Here is an 18,633-nt window from a genome sequence, read left to right on the forward strand (position 1 = left end):
ACAGGAGGCAGGGAGGTCAGCAAGTGGTGAAGGCGGGCTACGGTGAGTGTCCTGGATCAACACGGTAACAGTTTGGAGGGTGAGGAAACGGAAGATTCTAGAGATGCTGGAAGGCAGAACCAACGAATCTGATGGCAGATTGAATGTGTGGGTTGAATGATGAGAGATGAGGATAATGCGCAGGTGAGACGGGCCTGTGAGACGGAGGGTAACGATGCCGTCTACCGTGATGGGAAAGCCAGGCGGAGGGCAGGGTTTGGGTGGGAAGATGAGGAGTTTCCTCATTTGCAAATCTTTAGCTTAAGGTGTCTGAAGGCAGGAGGACGTGAGACTCTAGGGGAAGCACAGAGGTCAGAGCTGAAAAGGGAGATCTGGGAATCATCCAGAGAGCGAGGACAGCTGAAGTCACGGGAGTGAATGGGTTCTCCAAGGGAGTGGGTGTAGATGGAGAAGTGGAGGGGATCCAGAACTGAGCTTTTAGAGGGTGGGAGGCAGGGGAGCTGGCTACAGAGGAGAGAGAATGAGGCATTGCCACAGAGCTAGGAGGAGAACCAGGAGAGGACGTTGGCAGTGAAGCCAGGGTTAGATAATGTTTCCCAGAGAAGGGGGAGGCTCACGGTGTCAAAAACGGCTGACGGGTCTAGGGAGATTAGGATGGAACAGAAGCCGTTGGATCTGGCAAGAAGGAGATCGTCGGTGACTTTAAGAGAGGGGCGGTTCTGTGGAGCGAAAGGGGCAGTCGACAGACTGGGGGTGGAAGGGGTTCTGAGGAGAGAACCGGAGGAGAGGAAGTGGAGAGTAATAGTAAAAGAGATACGGGACAATACCTGGAGGGTACTGGAGGGTCAAGGGAGTTAGTATAAATTAAACGTTCAATCAAATGTAGGTTTTTACACGCCGAGGATGATCACAAAGAGAGACACGCAAGACGTCGCGCAGTTTGGCCTGGTGGAAATACCACAGGCGTGGGAGTCCAGAGGATCTGGGATCTAATCCCAATTCTGCCTCCTGCCTGTTGGGTAACGATCCCCAAGTCACTTAATCTCTTTGTCCCTCAGTTTCCTCACCGGTAAGATGGGGATGAAACACCCATTTCCCCTCCTACTTAGGCTGTTAGCTCCATATGGGACGGGGACCGCGTTTGACCTGGTCATCTTGTGCCAGGCCAGGGCCCGGTGCAGCGCTTGACACGTAGTAACCGCTTAACAAATACCACAGTTATTATTTTAAAGCCTGGCGCTTTGGTAAATTAGTCAGGGCAGTCGGTCATCAGTTGGAGGAAATGGTATTTTAGGAGGGCTGTGAAAGAGGGGAGGATCGAGAATTGGCAGGTTTCGGTCGAGGGGAGGAGCACTTCAGACCGAGCGAACTGTTTCAGACTGAAGAGAGAGCAGGAGAAAGTGATTGGAAATGGGAGAGAGGAGAGCAGGAAACAGCTATGAGGTCAGCTTGGGAGGAGAAGAAAGGATGAGCCACGGCTACTGAGCACTCACTGTGGGCAGAGCACCGTCTAAGCACTTGGGAGAGTACAATACAACAGAATGGACACAACCCATGCAAACGAGGCGCTTACAGTCTAATGGGGTTGAGGGACGTTAAAATTAATCATCCATCGGGGAAACGGCGTAGTTTAAGCCAATGAGCTCTGTGGAACCGGGGGTGGGGTGAGTGTCAGAGTGCTGAAGGGGTACAGACTCACCTGCAGAGGCAACACAGGAAGGAGGGAGGAAGACTAGGGAGGGGAAACGAGAGGCCAGTCAGGGAAGGCCTCTTCGAAGGGATACTGAACTCAGTAGGGATTTGAAGATGGGGAGAGTGTTAGCCTGCTGAAGAGAAAGAGGGAGGGAGTTCCAGGCCAGAGGGGAAGGTGTGGGCAAGGGGTCGGCAGCGAGACAGACAAGGTCACGGTAGAGCGGACAGCCTGGCCTTAGAGGAGCCAAGTGTGTGGGTTGGGATGTAGTGGGACACTATCAAAGTTAGGTAGGAGGGTGACAGCTGACTAACTGCAACTACAGCGCCGCAGAAGGGCGCCTGGTTTAGGGGACGGAACGTTTTGGGAGAGTGGTGGCCTATCATTAAGAAACCCTGGCTAGAAGAAGGGGCAGCCTTGTTTAAGGGAAATTATAAACAGAATGTATACAGTACTAAAGGAAATGGATGAAATTCAAAGGGGTTACTGAAGCTAAAAGAGTTGTCCCTTTAGAGTGGAGAAGAAAAGCGATGCTAAGATGCTGAGGGGAAAAAGAGAAACAGAAACCTGTTAGCCTTCTCCATTAGTGTCCTTCAACCGACAGGTTCAACAGGCTCTTTGTCAAGCAACAATCAGTAGCAACGGGCAAGTGATAAGCCTACTGTGCATGGAACATCAGCAGGACAAAAAAAATCAGGTTTTCTAACCATCCATCAGGTGTCACAACCACAGAGAACTCTGTATTATTTCACTCACATTAATCCGGCCCCCTCCCCTGGGAAACACTGGTTTGTAACCCTGGAGTTCAGTCTCACTTTGGCTCCTTCGGTTGGTTTCGATAAAGTGCAGTGGAAATCAGCCCAGCGGCAGGCTCTCTCCTTAGGAATACCTTCCCTAATTTACGGGATCGCTGACAGTCAGCCAACAGTACGGATTTACTACCTACTGTACTCTCCCAAGTGCTCATTACAGTGCTCTGCCCACAGTAAGCGCTCAATAAGCGCCCATGGATTGACTGACACGGGCCAGCCCTTCCCACTGAATAAAAACAGGGCACCACAGAGTCAAACCGTGACAGTACTAGACATCTAATAAGTACCCAGCACTGTCCAAAGCATTTGGAAGAGGACCAAAGGCAGCTCTCTCTTCTCTAGGTCCTTACAATAATAATAATTACTATTATTATGGAATTGAAGCGCTTACTATGTGCCAGGCACTGTACTAAGAGCTACAAGCAAATTGGACTGGACACAGTCCCTGTCCCATCTGGGGCTCACAATCTCAACTCCCATTTTTCAGATGAGGAAACTAAGGCCCAGAGAAGCGAAGTGACTTGCCCAAGGTCACGCCGCAGACAAGGGGGGGAGCTGGGATTAGAATCCATGACCCTCTGACTCCCAGGCCCCGGGCTCTACCACTACGCCATGTTGCTTCTCTATAACCTAATCCATCGATCGATGGTTATTTAGTGAGCGTTACCTGTGTGTGGAGCAATGTCTGTGTGCAGAACACAATCTGAGGGGAGCGGAAAGACAAAAAGCAGCACGGCCTAGTGGAGGGAGCACGGGCCTGGGACTCGGAACGACCTGGTTTCTAATTCCGGTTCGGCCACTTGTCTGCCGTGCGACGGAGGGCGGGTCACTTCACTACTCCGGGCCTCGGACCGTGAACCCCAAGCGGGACATGGCCCGCGTCCAACCTGATTATCTTCTACCCGCTCCGGCGCTTAGTACAGTGCCTGGCACCTGGTCAGTGCTCAACAAATACCATTAAAAAAACGGTTACAAATAGTGGGGCCGGGGAGAAGATGGTAGATTACAGCACAGAGAAGTACAGGTGAGGAAGAAACAGCTGAATAATATACATATGACTGGGCATATGGCCCGAGAGGCTAAGAATGAGAATAAAATTCCTAAATGCGAAGTGCGCGGCACAATGCGTTGTTTGAGCAAACCTACGAGGGAAATGAAAAGTCTTCTGCTTTGCTGCTAGCTTCCACCATGAATCATGGGTGTCTGTAGATCTGTAAATTTGTAAGACACACCTAATGAAAACAAGAGGTGGTCTTCAGAGCGAGCAGCACTGAGAATTGCAGGTCTCTTGCTTTTCCTCTGAGCACCACCGGCAACCTCTAGGCTTGTGCAATCTGCCTAACGACAACAGAAAAAGAAATCAGAAGGAAACCTCTCATTCCTTCCAACTCTGGCCCTCCTCTGCCCCTAACCTCACAACTTGGGGTCCCGCCGGGTGGTCCCTCACAAGCAGGTGGATGAATTCTTTTTTCTTCTGGCATTTATTAAGCACTTACTGGGTGCCAGGCACTGTACTAAGCGCTGGGGTAGGTACAAGATAATCAGGTCGGACACGGTCCGTGGCCCGCAAGGGAGTGAAGTGATTGCTCAAGGTCACGGAGCAGACGAGTGGCTGGGCCCGGATCAGAACCCACGTCCTTCTGGCTCCCGGGCCCATGCTCTATCCGTCCTGCTTTTCCTTTCCAATAGATCAACGGCGTAGGATTTTAAATAAGACTACGTTTAGGTCGAGAACGTACAAGCTGACTAAAGCTTCTCCCTGGGCCAAACGGGCCGCTGTTAGGAGAGCTGGAGGAGAAAGGAAAGTACGAGTAAGAAACCGCTATGGGAAACACTGTACTAAATAGGATGTCGCTCCCCAACTACCAGAGCGGGGGAAGCAGCGTGGCTAATTCTGGTCTACTCTACTTCTCCAAGGGCTTTGTGGAGTGCTCTGCACATAGTAGGCAGCATGGAGAAACAGCACGGTGCGGAAGACAGAGCCCGGGCCGGGGAGTCAGAGGGTCATGAGTGAAAGGGATGTCACGGTGAATCGGGGGCACGAAGGAGTCGCTGGCTGCACGGTCTCGGAAAAGGTTGACGGCTCTGTGAGGGTGGGGAGGAAGGAGACAAGAATTAAAGAGAAGCAGCACGGCCAACTGGAGAGGGCAAGCACCTTAGAGTCAGGAGAACAGGGTTCTAATCCCAGCTCTGCCTCCTGCCTGCTGTGTGGTCTTAGGCAAGTCACTTAACTTCTCTGGGCCTCAGTTTTCTCATCTATGAAATGCGGCAGTAACCTCTGCTCTCCCCTGCTCTTATTCATTCATTCAATCTTGTTTATTGAGTGCTTACTGTGTGCAGAGCACTGTACTAAGCGCTTGGAACGTACAATTCGGCAACAGATACAGTTCCTGCCCGACGACGGGCTTACAGTCTAAAAGGCGTGAGCTCCACGTGAGGCGGGGACTGAATTGAAAACCCTCGGTGCACTCAGTGCTCAGCCCCTAGTAAGCACTTAAATACCACAAATAGCAATCGATCGAAAGCTATTTATCGAGCACTGACTTCTAGACCGCGAGCCCGTTGTTGGGTAGGCACTGTCTCTAACTTTTGCCGAACTGTACTTTCCAAGCCCTTAGTACAGCGCTCTGCACACAGTAAGCGCTCAATAAGCACGACTGAATGAACGCAGAGCACTGGGCTGAGTACTCGGAAGACTACGACATGACAGAGTCGGTCGACACGTTCCCCGTCCACGGCGAGTCTACGCGGTCTATCGACATCACCATTATTATTACATCCTTATTAAGAAGGATACCGTAATTCTAATAACTCTAACGATAAGGACGACTGGAAGAGAGAAATGAAAGGTTCGTAAGCAAGGTCAGAGGTGGGGGAGACGAACCTCGACGCGGTGGACAGGAACGGAAGCGGGAAGAGCCCAGCGGAGCAGGATGAGGCAACTGAGACGTACTGACGACCGCTCCGTCTCCCTCTCGGCAGAACCCGGAGGAAGAAGAGTTAACAAGGCATGACTCATAATTCGAAGGCCGCTCACCAAGTGAAGGGCAGTTGAGTAGTTCCTGGCTGCCCTCCCCTCGCCGGGATCCAACTCTGCTCCAAGCGCCATTCCTGAGCCCCGGAGACACATTTTGAAAATGGAAAGGTCACGGGCGTTGGGGAAAGCTATCCCTAACCAAGGAACGTGTCTGCTTCCTCTGTTGTACTGGCCTCTCCCCGAGCGCTCAGCACGGCGCTCTGCATCATAAGGGCTCGATAAATACCACTGGCCCATTGATCGGTTCCAGGTTCGAGCCAGGTAAGCACAGGATGCTCTACGGCCCCTGGCCGACGAAAGAGAGTGAATGGTTGAAAGGAAGCCCCTGAGCAGCGAGACTTCTTCCTTGAAAAGCCGGGCCCAGAGCGCAGCTTAATGGCAGAGCAGTCCTCTAGACTGTAGGCTCATTGTGGGCAGGGAATGTGCCAGCTTATTGTTATACTGTACTCTCCCAAGCGCTTAGTACAGTCCCCGGCACACAATAAGCGCTCGGTAAATACGAACGACTGACCCTCTAGATGCCAGTCCTCGCTCTGACACAGCTGTAACCTTTAGCCCTTCAAGACCCCCACCTGGAGATCTTCACTTTGGGGTTTTTTTTAAACCAGTCGAGGATTTCTCCAAATTCAAAGTGAGATTCTTTCCTTCATCTTTAAAGGTTGTCATTTTCTTTCAAGTTGTCATTAGAAAGTGGACCGGGGGGGGGGGGGGGACACGACAGTTAAAAAAAGAAAAACTCACTGGGTTCAAGGACGAACGTATTATCCCTGTAAGGGCTTTATAGTCAAAGCTCTCCCGCCTTCTGAGGGAATGAATCGCCACCCCACCTAGCTTACCTTTGCAGCATGTGGTATCTCATCTCTCGATTTTGCTCTGCAGAACCCTCCATAACAGTCAGACAAAAGTACTTGCAGATTTTTCCCTTCAGATTTCCGGCTCGTAAACAAACACAAACCGCAGCTCCTGCCCCTCCTCCTCCCCCTTCTCTTGTTGCAGCTGCCTAAAACCCAGCAGGACAGAGATACAGCGACTCCCGCTCTCCTCCGGTCTTCCCTGAACCACGCAGGAAGAGCAGTGCTTCCTGATTTCCTCAGACCGTAGCCCCCATATCTAACCTCCACCGCCCTCCTCCTCAGCCTCTCTCACCCCCGACATTTGGCTCATTCATCAAAGAGCAGGCTTTGTGGGGAGGAGGGAGAGGCGTGGAAGGTAGTCCGGGAGGAGAGAAAATGCTGAAAGGTTAAACAACTGGGGGACGCTGGTCACTTCCTCCCGTCACCCCTGGAAGAAAGCCGCGTCGCTTTGCCCTGAATGTCAGGAGCACGTGACGGCCCGGCCCTGGACGGAAGGGGAACGAAGTTTAGGATACTATCCGGATGGACAAAGAGGGGTCCAGAAGTTTTAGGGGGGGGGGAACAACCCTCACGTGAACAGGTAATCCCAGAGACTGCACCCGAGATCCAGAACATTGCCAAACCATGACAGTGTCAGGTCCTTGCACTGCTAAGGAGAGGTGGGAGAGGAGAGGGCACGTGTCACTGCTGGGAATTTTGAAAAGAGCGGAGATTTAGGACGGGCAGAGTCGGGGTCCCCATACAGGTCACCGCTCGGGCAGAAACGGCTACAGCCGCTGGACCGCTGACCTGCCCGGAGCTGGTCCGGCAGAGCCGCTCCCACTCAGGTGATCACAGCAGCACAGTGTAGAGAGGGACGGCGAGCACTCTTCCCGCTCTTCCCCCCTCCTAAATTCTTTCTCCTGCTTCTCCTCTTTCTCCTTTGACCCTTTCCAGTCAGTCAAACCTATTTATTGAGCGCTTACTGTGTGCAGAGCCCTGTAGTAAGCCCTTGGGAGAGTGCAATATAAAAATAACAGACAGATCACCTGCCCACAACGAGCTCACAGCCTAGAGGGGGAAAAGCGTCAATATGCGTACATAAGCGCTGCGGGGCTGGGCGGGGATGTGAATAAAGGGAGTGGGAGGAGGGGCAAGGAGGGCTTAGTCACGGAAGGCCTCTTGGAGGAGACGGGCCTTCGATAAGGCTTTGAAGGTGGGGAGGGTAATTGTCCGTCAGACATGAAGAGGGAGGGCGAGATCGAGAAACAGCGAGAAGGTTGGCATTAGAGGAGTGCAGTGTGCGGGCTGGGTCGCAGTAGGAAGTCGGGGAAGTGAGGTAGGAGGGGGCAAGGTGACTGTGATTTAAAGCCGACGGTAAGGGGTTTCTGTCTGTTGCGGAGCTGGGCGGGCAACCGCTGGAGGTTCCCGAGGAGTGAGAACACATGGCCTGACCGTTTTCGTAGAAAAATGAGCCAGGCGGCGGAGTGAAATATGGGCTGGAGTGGGCAGACAGAGAAGGCGGGAAGGTCAGCAAGGAGGCTTGATACAGCCATCAAGGCGAGATAGGGTAAGACCTGCTCTCCTTCCCGCTTCGACAGTGAACTCTCCGAGGGACAGAGACTGTGTCCAACCTGATTATCTTGTACCTACCTCAGTGTTTAGTGCAACTGACAAATGCCTCAGTTGTTCATACTCTTATTATATCAATCATAAAAAAAAAATAATAAAAATGAGAAGCAGCGTGGCTCAGTGGAAAGAGCCCGGGCTTTGGAGTCAGAGGTCATGGGTTCGAATCCCGGCTCTGCCCTTGTCAGCTGGGTGACTGTGGGCAAGTCACTTCACTTCTTTGGGCCTCAGTTACCTCATCTGTAAAATGGGGTTGAAGACTGTGAGCCCCACGTGGGACAACCTGATTCCCCTGTGTCTACCCCAGCGCTTAGAACAGTGCTCTGCACATAGTAAGCGCTTCACAAATACCAACATTATTATTATAATAACGATAGGAAAGTATTCAAGAGAAAGAGGGGCCTGATCCAGTTTAAGCACGGAAAAAGTCCGTTCATTTTGGCAGGAAGGAGGCTGGATGTCTCGCAAGAGGGAGACTGGATTAAATGGGTTGGAGGAGGAGGAGGAGGAAAGGCGTCAAGTCTGCCGTGGAAATACGGCTGGGACTAAATGGTAACAGAGGAACCAGGATGCCTTAGGTAGGATGAGGAAGCGGGGGGGGGGGGGCGGGGGAGCCACCGTGTGGAACTAGAGACAAAAGGGGGAGGGCTGAAAGCTTTGGACCATCAGACGTTTCAAAACCCGCCTGGTCACCGACAAAACGATGTCTGGGGGCATTAACTCAATTCAACCCGGGCAGCTTCATCCATTCTCCCGCTCTCCAGTGTGTACCCAGTCAGCAAGCTGTCGAGACAAATCCCAGGTGCCTGCAGAACGCTGCAAAGGATCAGTTACTTATTAATCGGGTACCAATCCTGCCTGGGGGCCGAGCTGTAGTAGGAGAGCAGGGAGGTGAGGCAGGAGGGGACAAGGTAATTGAGTGCTTTGAAGCCAGCGGTGAGGAGTTTTTGGTTGACGCGGGGGCGGAAGGGCAACCAGCGGAGAACTAGAGAAACGTGTCCCGAACAATTCTGTAGAAAAATGATCCGGGCAGTAGAGTGAGGTCTTCAGCGACAGCGAGAGTTCGAGGCCCATCTCCTGTCCTAAATTATCCCTCGGCTCCACGGAGCCCGCTCAATCGCGGGAGGGGAGGGCGGCTGCTCTCAGCTGGGGGGTACTCCAATTTTCTCTCCTTTCAGGTCCCAGAAGTCATCTGCCAACAATAAGCACGCACGTGAACATCTCAAACACTGCTCTCCGTACAGTCGTTTTCCCTCCTAGGATGCAATATAATTGCAGTCATGGGCAAACGACATGAATATTTGATGTTTTCTCTCCGAAAGTAAGCTCGTTTTACAAGGACTCTCTCGTTAATCCTCCCAAACCCCTCAAGGAGCGGATAGGAGCTCTAATGCGGGCCAGTCTCGCGAGAGTTACCTTCTCACCCTCTGGCCTTCGTTTCTCTGACAAAAATGGAGTTGAGGGATACCGACTCACCAGGGACAAGTGCAAGCCAAGGGAGCTCAGTCTTCCTTTCCCTGCCAAAAGTCTTCTTGCACTGTCCCACGAACAGCATCTCCCACCGATTTTATACACGCGCTAAGCATACCAACGGGCAACAGTTTCAAACTGTTCCCAAATAAAGCTGTTGACCAAACAGACTGGCATAGGAGCAGCATGGCCTAGTGGGTAGAGCCCGGGGCCGGGAGGCGGAAGGGCGTGGGTTCTAATCCCGGCTCCGCCACTTGTCTGCTGTGTGACCTGGGGCAAGTCACTTCACTTCTCTGTCCTCACTTCCCTCATTTTTAAAATGGGGATTAAGACTGCGAGCCCCGTGTGGGACAGGGACTGTGTCCTACCCAACTATCTTGGATCTACCCCGGCGCTCGGAACAGTGCCTTGTACGTAGTAAGCGCTTAACCAATACCATAGTTATTACCGTTAGCAAGTAGAGAGCATTCACTGGCTCGAGGCTACAACTCAGATGAGGTCTTTTAACCCATTCGGGGCGCATCTCACAGGTTACGAATCACAAGGGCAGGATGTCCAGAAATTGTTTTCCACCCTCAACGGTGACCGGCTGCAGCGAGTGACCTCACCACGGGGCAAACCTTCCTCCCCTCCGCCCTCCGTCGGACATCGCACGCGACGGCTGAGTGAGTCGGCGGGACCTGCTTGGGATTCTCTCAGAGCCCAGGGCGCCGCTGATCAAGCCGCCCCGCGTCGCTAACCTAGCGCAGCCGATGTGTGCGGAGTAGCGCTGTGCTTTACGCCCAATCGGGCCGCATCTTGGCTACAGAGTGACCACGGGCAGGTGAAAATGGCCAAGCCATCTGCCTCCAAACGCTCAACAGAGAAGCAGCAAAAGTCCACCACCCGATACCTCGCTTCCTAACGTCTTCCTCAACCAGCTGGTGGTTACTAATCGGATTAAGAGGTCTTCCTGTCCGGTTACTAATCGGATTAGGAAGAGGTCGTCCTGTTTCACCAGAGCAAACGTGGCCCAAGGCCGGGCCCGAGACCGTGATGTCTGCCTCCTCTGAAAACCACTTGAATATCCCTGCAGGGGCTCAGATTTTTATGCCAGTCACCTGCTTCATGAGCTCGCCCGGTCCGAACAAAGAGGGTCAGATCGCGGGAGGGCCCGAGAAACAGCATGGCCTAGTGGCAAGGGCACGGGCCTGGGAGTCAGAGGTCGTGGGTTCTAATCCCGGCTCCGTCACTTGTCCGATGTGTGACCTTGGGTAAATCATTTCACTTCTCTGTGCCTCGGTTTCCTCATCTGTAAAATGGGAATTAAGACTGTGAGCCCCACGTGTCCCACCTGATTCCCTTATATCACCCCAGCGTTTAGACCAGTGCTTGGCACATAGTAAGTGCTTAAATTCAATTATTATTATTAAATTATGTTAACTCCCATGTTTTCCCAACAAGCTTCAACAAATTGGGCTCCGTCCTCACCAACCACGTGGCTTTTCGAGCTCCACGTCGCACGTCGGCCATCTTACCAGCCTTCCGGGATTTTCGTTTTCGGTAACGGGAAGGAGGCCTTGGCCGAGTGACACAAACTCCCTCCTGCCCTGAGTGTCCCTTCTATTCTCCGTCGCTGTATCTGTTCCAAAGCCAAAGAGCTCAGGCCAAGCCACCGAGTTGCCCGGAACTCCAGGCTGAATCCCTGTAGTCTAATCACGCTGCTATATGCTACAGTTCACAGGATCATACTGCTCTGAAATACGTCTGAAGTAAGACCGGCACATATTGGCACAAATCACAACACCTGCCTTATCACTTACGCGGAAAAAACAATAACTCGACCCGCTAATAATAAGAGTCGTGCTATCTGCTAAGTACCTACTAAATGTCAAGCACCGTAAGGGGTGGGGTACGTATAATATAATAAGTGGGACACGCTTCTTGCTCCAGATAGGGCTCACAAGTAAGAGGGAGAACAGGTACTGAATCCCCATTTTACAGAAGAGGAAACTGAAGCCCCCAGGACTTAAGTGACTTGCCCCAACGCACACAGCAGGACAAGCGGGTAGCCAGGAGAACTCAGTAGAGAACCAGCAGAACTCAGTTCTCCTGATTTCTAGTCCTGTACTCTTTCTAGTATGCCACGGTGACACTCTCGCATCGCTTCGAAAGCCAATAGCTGAAAATACCGTATCAAATTCAAACGTATGAAAATCTGCTACGCGTCAAAAGTACTGAGGACAACTGATAATTCCCGTTGTAACGAAACTCTAAGCATCCAGGCCTTTGAATCACAGCTCATCTTCAGAAAAAACCTCTCTCTGCCTGCTTAGATGGATAACGGGCTTCTCGTTCACTCTCCATTTCTGGTTTCCCTTCCTTTCTTCTTGTCTTTCTCCTAGTCCTCTTTCTACGCCGCTCCCCTTCTCTGACTCTCGTGCCTGTGCGTCCACATATCCTTAAAGTGATCTGTAGCTTCCTTTAGTGTCCCAAGCTCAGGTCTCTTAGATAGTTAGGGTATCTACTACGTGCCAAGCACTGAGCTAAGTTCCCTGCCCCCCAGAGGCTTCCAAACCAAGGGAGAGAAATGGAGCCATAGAATAATAAGAATGCTTTACGAGCAACCCTAAGCTACAATTTCAACTGGCCAAAATAACAACATTAAAATAATTAGCTAAATAGTCCTTGGCGAGGGCAGTCCTTGGGTTCCTCACCAAACAGGTTTCGGTATGGGCATGTTATTTGTTTCTTCAAATCACCAGCAGCTAAAGGAGGTCAAAAAGATGTTGGCCACCGGGCGGGGGGTTGGCGGGGAGAAGAGAGAGGGAGAAAGAGAGAGAGAGAGAGAGAGAGAGAGAGAGAGAGATTGTATATATGTGTGTGTAGAGGCGTTGGTGGGAGGAGCTAGAAAAGAAGGCAAAAAGAATAGTTCTGTCTTTACAGAACTATAAACAATATGGATAGGACAAAGATGGAATTGTTGTTCACCAAATCCCCAATTCTCATTGAGAGAAAATCCACTGAAGACTGGAGGTGGGCGGGCCAAATCAAACAAAAAGGAACAACTTCGGCCAGGGGATGGGGCTTTCCAGGAAGCCCGTAAAGGCTGAAGACAGCATTCGAGATTCGAGAGGGGCTTGGATATGTTCCTGGATGAAATGTCCACGGTGGGTTGCTCCAGGGAAAGTGAGGGAAAAACTGGAGAAAAATTAGAAATGATGCCCGCATACAGATTAGGATGAACGTGAAGGAGGGCAGCCACGTGGCTTAGCGGCAACAGCTCGGGTTTGGGAGTCAGAGGTTGTGGGTTCTAATCCCGGCTCTGCCGCTAATAGGCTACGTGACTTTGGGCAAGCCGCTTAACTTCTCTGTGCCTCAGTTACCTCATCCGTCAAATGGGGATTAAGACTGTGATCCCCACGTGGGGCAACCTGATTACCTAATGTCTACTCCAGTGCTTAGAACAGTGCTTGGCACACAGTAAGTGCTTAACAAAATACCATTATTATCTCTCTCTTTCTCCAACCATCCTGTTGCCACTCCCTGGGACACTACACAGGGCTACTTGGACCACTATCAGTATTACTTAAATGTGTCCAGCATGGGGATGGGGTGGCTAAAGCACTTGGCATCCAAGCCACAATCAGCCTTACAGCACTTTAGAACACATCCTGAATTTGTAAAAGAATATAACGTATTATATTATAAAATATGTAATGTAATATTACGTAATGTATTTTATATTAACGTCCGTCTCCCCCTCTGGACACTCTGTGAGCTCCTTGTGAGCAGAGACTATATCTACCAGTTCTCTTGTATCTCCCAAGCGCCTAGTACAGGGCTCCGCACATTCTAAGTGCTCAATAAATACCACCGACTGATAAAGGAGATCGGCCATCCCCCTCCTCGACCCAGGAGGATTAGAATAGCGGAAGATCAGAAGACCTCTCTCCTAACCACCGTCTCTGATCTTCCGCTATTCTAATCTTCCTGGGTCGGGGAGGGGGATGACTGATCTCCTTTATCAATCGGTGGTATTTATTGAGCACTTACTGTGTGCGAAGCACTGTACTAAGCACGTGAGAGTATAATATGACAATAAATTTCCTGCCCACAACAAGCTTACAGGGGGCAGGAGACCCCAATACCCTTCACATCGAGCAGAAGTTCATTCATTCATTCAACAGTATTTACTGAGCGCTTACTACGTGCAGAGCACTGTACTAAGCGCTTGGAATGTACAAGTCGGTAACAGATACAGTCCCTGCCCTTTGACGGGCTCACAGTCTAATCAGGGGAGAGTCTAATCGGGGGGAGATTCAGAAGTTCCTGACCATTGGCTTTAAAACCCACCAACGATCTCTCCCTCCTGCTTATCCACTCTCTTTTCCCATTACAAGCCAGCTCTCCCTCCCGGTTTCTTTGAAATTCGTCTACTTGCTTTGTTCTTGTCTCTTCCTGGAACTGGAACTCTCTGCCCTTTTGCGTCAGACAGGCCACGGCTCTCCCGAACTTCAGGGCCTTTCTAAAATCGCATCTCCTTCGGTAGGCCTTCCCCCAACCATTTGGCATCTCCCCATTTTATACAGCCCCAACAGCCACTTTAGTACTCATCCTTACTAAATAATGATTATTAAAAATAAGGGTGATAATGGTATTTGTTAAGCCCTCACTATGTGCCCAGCATCGTCCCCTAGCTCGTGACCCGGTCCCTGGCTCATCTGAGGCTCACAGTCTAAGTGGGTTAAAATGGGACTGAATCCCCAGTTTGCAGATGCGAAAACCGAAGCACAGAGAAGTTAAGTGACTCACCCAAGGTGTCACAGCCGACGAGCGGCAGAGCCAAGATTAGAAGCCAGGTCCTCCGACTCCCCGGCCCGTTCACCCTCCGCTGGGCCTCGCTGCTTCTCAGCACTTAAGTATTCACAACCTCCCATGTACACATCTCACATACTCCCTTACTTTCTGCTATCTGCCATCTATTTTACTGTCTGTCTCCCCAACTAGACTGTAAACTCCTCCAGGGCAGGGATGATATCTATTAATTTCTCATACTTCCGCAAGCCCCCGGGGCACGGCTCCGCACACGGGCGCCACTCAGTAAATATTACCCATGACTCGCCATTTTGCTCACTGTGGGAAGGGAATGTCACTGTTTATTGTTGTATTGTACTTTCCCTTGCGCTTAGCACGGTACTCTGCACACGGTTAGCGCTCGATAAATACGACCGAACGAGTGAATGAACGAAACGCCTTTCCAAAAGCCCCTTCGGGTTACCATTAACTTCTTTGACGGGCAGCAGACGGGCAGTCCATTGAAAAGGAACGGGTGGCTCGCTCACCGACCACCAGCGAGGCCTTGAGTGGACCTACTGTTTACTCGGGCCACTGGGCCCCAAAGTAACAGGCTTCCCTGTCCGCTGACTTTCCTTTGGAAAAAAAACGGTCAGTTCATTTTGCCATCGACCCACTCCCCGGAGCAGTGCAAAGTATCCGCTCTGGGGAGCGGCCTCAGCTGAAGGAAATGGGCCCTGCCCATTCTGTACCCCTCTTGCTCCTGCCCTAATTGTCACTTTTTTCCTGGGTTTTGATTATGTCACCTACCCTGCAGGGGCCACTGCTTGGAGTTAGAGAGGCTTTGAGGGGAGAACAAGAGGGATGGAAGGAGAATCGTTCTTGTAACAGGAAAAATGGGGAAGGCGCCTTGTGGACGTTGTCTTCAACTTCCCTCTTACCTCTCCATTCTCTTCTCCTACTACCCCCCCGGATCAACCGATTTAAGAAATTCGAAGCAGACACTCCCCACGGAGACCCGGGTTCATAAAAAACACACAAAATGCCATCTTGGATGAGACCGATAGTCTCTGTGTTATATGACCTTGGATAACCATGTGACTTATCTTTGCCTCAGTTTCCCGCTCTGTAAAATGGGGGTGCAACAATAATAATAATAATAATAATGACGGCATCTGTTAAGCGCTTACCGTGCGCAAGCACCGTTCTAAGCACTGGGGGGGGGGGGACACACAAGGTAATCAGGTTGTCCCACATGGGGCTCGCCATCTTAATCCCCATTTTACAGATGAGGTAACTGAAGCACAGTGAAGTAAAATGACTTGTCCAGAGTCGCACAGCTGACGATTGGCAGAGCAGGGATTCGAACCCATGACCTCTGACTCCCGAGCCCGGGCTCTTACCGCTGAGCCGCGCTGCTTCTCTGTTCTCCCTCCTACTTAGACGGCGAACCCCATGGGGTATCGGGACGGTGTCTGACCTGATTAACTTTCATCTATCCCAGTGCTCAGAACACGGACTGGCCCGTAGTAATTATTTTAACAAATACCACATTTATTATTATGATTTATTAGTGTTGTTACTATTACTTAAAATGAAGGGGTGGCTAGTCAAACCCCACCAGACCTAAATTTGGAATTCACGAAAGAGTCTGTGGCTGCTCCTAGATTTGTTAAATGGGGCCAGGTGGTTTTACGACTCGTAATAACCAGATGCGCTAAAAGAATAACAACAACGGAAACTCATAGTTATCTTTACTCTCTCATCCAAGGAACTCGAAGGTTATCATAGGTGTCGGCACCTCACACTGTGGGTACTTAATAAAATGCTAGCAAACAGTAATGACGGTAACTAGCGTTCCCAATTAAATATTCCGCTTCTAGTTCGGTACGAGCACATTGGAACCTCATCTCTCTCTCGCCATTTAGCATCGTGGTACGCCTGGACTATTTCCATTCCTCCGGGACTGAACCACAGACCGAAACGACAAACTTTCTGCTCTTGCCAGACTCAAAATCGCTTCCCATGTTCCCCACTACCGTCAATCACTAATCAATCAATGGTATTTACTGAGCGCTTACTGTTTGCAGAGCACCATGCTAAGCTCTTGGGAGAGTACGCTTAGCAGTCGTGTGCCCTGCCCGTAACGCGCTAACAATCTAGAAGGACTGTCAGTGGTACCACCATCCTCCTAGTACCAAGAACAACTTTCAAAGAAATCTTTGCTTCACTCTCTATATCCAATTCATCATTAAGTCATGTCATCCTCCATTTTATTTTGTCTTCTCCAACCAGACGGCAGCGACGCTCTTGGTACAGGTCACCTAACACCATGCTTTTAGCCCAGGTTTCTTTGAAATCCCCCTCTCATGCGAACGAGGAGCTTCCACGCCTGGGCCGCTTCAGGGGTCTCAGCTCCAGAGGCTGGGGTTTGAGGGGGGAGAGAAGCATCCTAACCCAGTAGCTCTGAAGCCCTTCCCTCACTCTTTTTCCCTCCGTCTCTACCGACTCAGTGTCGGGGGAGCTCACACAGCGTCTGACACCGGACACATGCTCAGGACTATTTCTTCCAACATCGCAACCACGCTGTATCCGGACAGACAGAAGGAAGACCGCTCCCTAATTCTGAGTCAGGTTCTTTCCAAAAAATAGAGTGAAAACACACACACACTCTGGCGGTATAAAGTACTACAAATTCTATTAGAGCCAGGATTCCTTTTTTTAAAACATGATTTTTGTTAAGAGCTTCGGGTCGAGCACTGTACTAAGTGCTGGGGTAGATACAAATTAACCAGGCTGGATACGCTCCCGGTCCCACATGGGGCTCGCGGTCTAAGGTGGAGGGAGGAGGATTTGAGCCCCATTTTACAGAGGAGGTAATTGGGGCACAGAGTAGTTACGTAACTTGCCCAAGGTCACACGACAATCGACACAGCCCGGATTAGAACGCAGTTCCTCCGATTCCCGGGCCCGTGTTATTTCCATCGAACCGCGCCGCTTCTCTGCCTTCGCCACTTATCCTCTCCCCAGATGAAAATTTGCAAGCAGAGATCAAACCCTTGTTATACCCGACCTAGTCAAGCTGTCTGACTCGGTGGAGGAAACCATCAATCAATCGATCGCATTTATTGAGCACTTACCAAGCACCTGGGAGAGTACACCATAACAATATGACAGGTGCGTTCCCTGCCTACACTCATCAACGCTGACCTCTTTAGATGTCAGTCCCTACGCCAGTCCCCATACCTGGAACTCCCCCTCCTCTCGGCCATCTAATGATCTTTTACTCCTTCTAAACTCGATTGAAAATCCAGTGCCTTCACCCTTCCAGATTCACTCCGGGTTAACCGGAGTTAACCCATCAACTTTTCTGTCTTCCTCTGTCAGACATCTTCGTCCGTAAGCAGAGAGAACAGAGCAGTGGTCTGGGAGTCAGAAGGACACGGGTTCTAATCCCGGCCCCGCCCCTTCGTTCATCCATTCATTCAATTGCATTTGTCTGCTGGGTGACCTTGGGCAGATCACTTCACTTCTCTGGGCCTCAGATACCTCGTCTGCAAAATGGGGACGGAGACCGTGAGCCCCACGTGGGACAACGACTGTGTCCAACCCCACTGGCCGGTATCCACCCCAGTGCTTACTACAGTGCAAGCCACAGAGTAAGTGCTAAAATCCCACAATTTTTATCGTTATCGTTTCTCATTTTTCATGTCCTGACCGAAGAGAGACAGGGAAGGAGAAAATGAAATCAAGTCACCCGGCACATTTTCGAGGAGAGAGTGAGGATGTGGGAGCAGCATATTAGGATCCAGACAAAATTAAGGGTCTACACACCTGCTGGTCTGCCTAAGCTACTCTACGTAGGGAGTCCAGGTCTCCAAGCCAGATTATTATTAATTATTACTCCTACTGAGCGCTTACTGTGTACAAAGCACCGAACTAAGCGCTTGGGAGAGCACAGCCGCCGCAGCCGCTTCCCTGAGCGGTTCCCGTCGGCGTCGCTTACCTACGGGCCGCACCGAGCAGCAAATAGCAACAAGCACCAAAGTCCCGGGACAAAGTCAGTCACCTGGCATCGAGGCTATGCTCGCAACGACACGACTGCTCCGGCGGGGAGGGGTGGGCATGTCGGGAAAAGAGACGGCAGCCAGACACTCGAGCCGTTACTATAGGAAGAGCTGAGACGGGAAAACAAAGACGTGGAGGGCGGAGGAAACGTTTTCAAGGCACGGTAAAATAAGGCCTCAGACAATGCTGTGGCTCGACTGAAAACCGGGGTGGGAGGTCAATCGCCAAGAGCAGCGGCCACTGCAATTCGGTAGCCTCGTCGGAGCTGAAAGATGGGGCCAGCACCGGCCACTGAAAGCAACCAACACGTCCACTCCA

The 18,633-nt window shown here is 51.1% G+C and overlaps 1 protein-coding gene across 8 annotated transcripts in view; it reads right to left on the reverse strand.

Moving 5' to 3' along the window:
- Positions 1-18,633, reverse strand: part of ACACA (acetyl-CoA carboxylase alpha) — a 258,984-nt gene that overhangs the window by 202,053 nt on the left and 38,298 nt on the right. Inside the window, exon 1 of one of the 8 annotated variants that reach the window (XM_029082681.2) lies at positions 6,376-6,501. The exons of the other annotated variants lie outside the window; for them this stretch is intronic. Coding sequence (XP_028938514.1) covers positions 6,376-6,428 — 53 coding nt within the window. The 5' untranslated portion in view covers positions 6,429-6,501. Of the gene's footprint in view, positions 1-6,375; positions 6,502-18,633 lie in introns of those variants that run through there. 8 annotated transcript variants of the gene reach the window in all.

This window comes from Ornithorhynchus anatinus, chromosome 17 (genome assembly GCF_004115215.2).
Source record: "Ornithorhynchus anatinus isolate Pmale09 chromosome 17, mOrnAna1.pri.v4, whole genome shotgun sequence".
Classification (NCBI taxonomy): domain Eukaryota; kingdom Metazoa; phylum Chordata; class Mammalia; order Monotremata; family Ornithorhynchidae; genus Ornithorhynchus; species Ornithorhynchus anatinus.